This window comes from Aegilops tauschii, chromosome 2, assembly GCF_002575655.3.
Source record: "Aegilops tauschii subsp. strangulata cultivar AL8/78 chromosome 2, Aet v6.0, whole genome shotgun sequence".
NCBI classification, from domain to species: domain Eukaryota; kingdom Viridiplantae; phylum Streptophyta; class Magnoliopsida; order Poales; family Poaceae; genus Aegilops; species Aegilops tauschii.
The window spans coordinates 271,104,423-271,109,286 of NC_053036.3; the positions used below are offsets into that span (position 1 = coordinate 271,104,423).

General features: G+C 43.5%; 1 protein-coding gene and 1 pseudogene across 1 annotated transcript; both read right to left on the reverse strand.

Annotated features, from left to right (window-relative positions):
- Positions 1 to 732: 732 nt before the first annotated feature.
- On the reverse strand, positions 733 to 1,827 carry LOC109766260 (uncharacterized; annotated as a pseudogene).
- Positions 1,828 to 2,716: 889 nt separating this feature from the next.
- Positions 2,717 to 3,551, reverse strand: LOC141042008 (uncharacterized). The gene is made up of 2 exons (XM_073509566.1): positions 2,876 to 3,551; positions 2,717 to 2,794 (listed from the first exon to the last, which is right to left on the reverse strand). Exons 1-2 carry the CDS (start codon positions 3,383 to 3,385, stop codon positions 2,717 to 2,719), a joined length of 588 nt encoding a protein of 195 aa, XP_073365667.1. The 5' UTR covers positions 3,386 to 3,551.
- Between the last annotated feature and the right edge of the window lie 1,313 nt (positions 3,552 to 4,864).

Here is a 4,864-nt window from a genome sequence, read left to right on the forward strand (position 1 = left end):
GCTCCACCTAGAACTTGCCATTGCTCTCGAATGAGAGTGTTGGTGTGGGGAAATGGGAAGAAAAGAAGGGCAAGGTGGGGAAACTACAACTCGGGGGAGGGGAAGAGCAGACAGGGGAGGGGATGAACAGGAGACGTGCGCGGCATGCGGGCGTGACGACAGTTCCACCGCACGTCCGATTGGCAACCGCGACCTCTCCGTGCGAGAAACAGGCGTCCGGGTGAAACTGTTAAACACCCACACACTGTCCCCTTCCTACGTGGCACACAAATTCTGCCAAATTGTGTCAAGATTCATGCATACTCGAATGGATGATGATCCACGCGTGTGGGCGAGTTGCAAAACTGCCACACGTGTGGGCGTTATCATTAGGGAAAACTTCAAACACATGGATTGATCCAGGCACATAAAACTGGAGTCTTTGCTTAGTTATCAAACAACAGCAACACGATGAGAGGCTTCAACAACCATAGTTAAAAGGAACAACATTTAACAAGTTGCAGTAGTTATAGAACTTTGTTTTATTACGATCAACAACCAGAAGAAGAAATGGACCTTTTGATGTGAACTAGTTGAACCATCAGCTTCAGGTTACTAGATGAACAAGGCAGGTTCATGTGATCTAGATGAACATGCAGTCCCAGTAGGGATACCATGAAAACCAAGGTTGTACATCAAAACTACATGCTAGCAACGTGCATATTAAATAGAAGCAGAATTTGAGTACCTGAGTTATTCCATTTCGGCTCTCAGCCACATAAGAGCAGTCTCCGATCTGGCACTCATGAAAATCTCTCGGTTCTCAGGGATCTTGAAGACTCGGAAAGGCTTGATTTCTTCTATAGGTGTGATGTCCATTGTTTTCAGCAGATAGATGCAGTTTTTGATAGAGCACTCATCCACAACCCTTGGCTTATTCCTCTCATCCTCCACATGCTTCGCCCTCGTTTCCATGTACTTCTCCATCATTGCAGCCACATCACCATTCGCCCCCTCCGTCTCTTTGGTTCTCCCTCTTCTCCATTTCTTGAGGGTGCAGTAGCCAAATTTGGTTGAGTTTGTTGGGGCTCCACTTGCACGTACACCTCCTCAACATCTTCATTAATCTGCACCCTTTCTCCTCCAGGATTCTCACCATCAGCTGATGTTTCTCCTTGATTCTTGTCGACTCCTCCAAGATTCTTGAGATGTGATTGGGTTGAGCAATGTGATGACTCGATAGAGGTGAAGTTATATGTCCCTTCTGCAGTTTGGCCTACAAGTTAAAGTGATCAAATATAAGATTTCAAACTAGAAGAGTAAACAAACATAAAATAATGACATGAGCATATGAATGAAGTTGATAACTAACCATCATGCAATTCTCCCAAAGCTTCAAAAAGAGGGAAGGCTTTTATCTTGAACTTTCTAGCTTTAGGGTGTGACTACATAGTTGACAAGACAATGATATTAGAGCATGCAACACGTAATTAAATTTTTAGGGAATAACAATGACATTCTTACTATGATGATGTTTTTCTAAAGTGGTGGATCCGCTAGAATCTTGCATTGGCGGTCATCCCATGAAACGCGGCTTTGCTTCCTTATCTCTTTGATCATCTTATATTCTATTTTTAACTCTTTCTCCTTTTCTTGGATTTTCTTCTTCTCGTACCTAGCATAAGGATTCTTTTGGTGGAATTTCTTCACTATCGTATTCCATGCTTCAGAGCTCCATCCATTTTGACCCTTATGTTCAGGTGTATCATGCTCTTTAAGCAAGTCGACAAGATCTTTCTCAAGGCTTGCATTCCATTGTGCTCTATCTTCTGCATTTCCACATAGCATGTTAATGTACCTTTTTCTATCTTAACTATTTTGGTTTTAAGAAAATAAAGTCCCGACTAGAGAAATAAAGTCACAGCTAGTTTATTACCTTTGGGAGACCCTCTCCTCCTCTTTGTCACAGTCCTTGTAGGAGGTGATGCTCTATCCCGTTTGACATCTTTTTTGAGGAGGCTCAACCTTGGTGACCCTCGTGTAGTCATCATAGTGACTTCTGAACAATATTCATGACATGAACAACAGAAAAAACATAATCTTTTGTTACTACTACACTACAAATGAAAAGATAAGTTATGCATGTTGATAATCAGCCCACATTTGATGAGCAATGGCATCTCTAAGGTTGTCGCCTTCATGGTTGATTTGATGATTTTGAGGAATACCACCGTCAGGAAGATCCACAAAATTCATGACAGGTATATTGTTTGGTTGCTTATCTAACCAACGCTCATCTCCTTTTTCAGATCAGATGATGTTATGTAAGATTGCCGCCGCTACTGGTAGCTTGACTTGGTTCTCTAGTCGATGATGCGTGCCCACTTTTAGGATTGGAAACCGCTTCTTCAAGACTCATAATCCCCGTTCGACGTGATTTCGTAACACGACATGCCAAAGATTGAATAGCTCCCTATGATGTTGGGGTCGACGACGACCGCATGCAAACTCCTTCAGATGGTACCGAACACCACGATACGGTGCCAAGAAGTAAGGTGTGTTGGCATAACCACCATCAACCAGATAAAACTTGCCCGGAGGTACATGAAACCCGATGTTAAGTGTTGACCGAAGAACTTTAGCATCAGTAGCACATCCCTCCCAGCCACAAGAAATGAAGGTGAGGTTCAGGTTGAAGTCGCACACGACCATAACATTATGGCTTAGGGCCCCTTTCCTAATTTCTGGATGGTGCGGCTTTTTCTCCTGAAATTGTTATGGGAACATGTGTCCCATAAATTGCCCCAATGCAGTTCTGCAATGAAATACTATAACTTAGCACCTATAACACGAAGGACAAGTTATCGACGTGGATCAAAGTTGGCGAAGCAAAAACCTGAAAATAAGGAAATAATCTCGTGTCCGACGGAATCTTCGGATGCACTTGACTGGGATTTGGAGGCTTCAAAAAATGCTTGGAGAGAGTAGGGATGATGTCAAAGAAATTCTTCATTTGCCAATGGAAAGTATCCCCGCTGTGACCAAGCCGAACTTGAAGGTCTTCAAATGAAGAATTATGGGATAACATCCACAAAAATGATGCTAGTTTCTCTTCGACTTTAATTCTGGTATCAGACACCAACTTCTCCCTTCGAAGATAATTAGCCAAAGATTTGAAGATATGCGGCTCCATCCTAAATGCTACTCGACAGTTTTTGACGTGCCCTTCGAGTAACTCTTTAACAAACATCTTGCCTGTTAGTGATGATGTATGACGTGGAATCCTCCACTCCCTAAGAGCAACTCCATCGGTCTTTATCAAATGTAGTGCAGGGAAAACGAATACCATCATTTTGTTATCCTCCTCCTCCCTCTTCCTGACACGATCCCTCATTTCTGGATCCATTCTAAGTCTAAAGAATAAAAATGCCGCTAGTTATTACTACTACACTGAAATAGTAAGAGTGCAAGTTGTACAAACAAACAGTTCAGATGTCCGGCATCGGAACATCATCTAACAGAAAGGACAACACTACAGAGAAGGACAATTGCAATGTCTAGTAATGTCAATAGGAAGGTGGTAGCACTTAAGCTCAAATTCTTCAACAACTACAATGTCTACTAATATCAAATATTAACATAGCTCTCAGCTTACCAAACAAAAAGTTTGTAACACACATCTATTGACCACGCAATGATAATCAACAGTAATATGAATAAGGAGAAGATTAAAACAACATGATTAATCTACCTTGTCCTTCACGATGCTGCCCAATTCAGGGTCTTGCTGCAGCTGTTAGGCGACGGATCTAGCCTATAGAAAATGGAGACAAAATACGGATTTAGCTATATTTTCGTTATGTACACAAACTGCACTATGTATATTTAGATGATCAAGAACAAGAATCAACAACATATGATGATTACACAACATGAAGAGAACAACTTATATAATCTGCCAATGATCATACCAGAAGTATCTTATGTTCAGAAAGAAGAACATGCTATTTGAAAATTCATTTGCATGTTGCAGTTTGACTAGACTAAAATGTTGACAACTGCAAGAATGAACAACAACATACAAGTTCTTAGGTGATGAATGAGTAAAACACATTTCTTAGCTGACGCAACTACACATACTTCTCAGTAATTAACTGAACCAAAACCCATATGAATGTGTAATTAACTTATCAGCATGGGTAACGTAGCTAACCTTCCTTTCTCATTTCAATATGCAGTGACAACACCCGTCAAGCAACCACTGCATTGCCTATCTAAATAACAATTGATGGTAGTTCATAGGAAACCCAAGAAAGTCTCGACCTTGACATTCGGGAAGACAGATCAAGATCCGGCTAGGTTTTCATGGAGGGGGCGAATCAGTGCTGCTAGAGAGAGAGAGAGAATGGGAGGGAAGGGGGGAGAAAGAGAACTAACCACAGATCTCGTCGCCTGCAGCAACCACTTCTCCAGAGCTAGGGTTCTGGCTGTGGCAAGGGGGCGGCGGGAGAGATGGGACAATCGGAGGTTAGGGGTTCGGCAGGGCTTCGTGGCCGGTCGTCGAACCAGGGGGACGCCCTCCTCTCCGCGTAGGTTGCGTCGCCGCCGCCGTCCACTCACCGCCGCCTCCTCCTCCTTCCGCTTCTGTCGCCTCGCTCGGAGAGACGATACGAGCACCTCGCTCGGGGATTGCTTCCACGGAGTGCAAGAGATGTTTTTTCCGCGTGGGTTTGGAAAGGTTTGGGCCGGGGAAATACCACATGACCGAATGGAAAAAACTGGGTGGGCCGGGTTTATTCCCCGGCGGGGGAAGTCCGTGCGGACCCGCATGGATTAGACCCGAACAAGGCCTTACTGATGTCCGAGACTGGTGGGCTACAGCTTC

What these genes read in the sequence shown, in the direction of transcription:
- LOC141042008 (XM_073509566.1), bottom strand. Translation starts at nt 3,385, where the DNA reads ATGGATCCAGAAATGAGGGATCGTGTCAGGAAGAGGGAGGAGGAGGAT. An exon ending in GATTATTTCCTTATTTTCAG is followed by an intron (nt 2,795 to 2,875) that starts GTTTTTGCTTCG and finishes ATTTCATTGCAG; the next exon opens with AACTGCATTGGGGCAATTTA.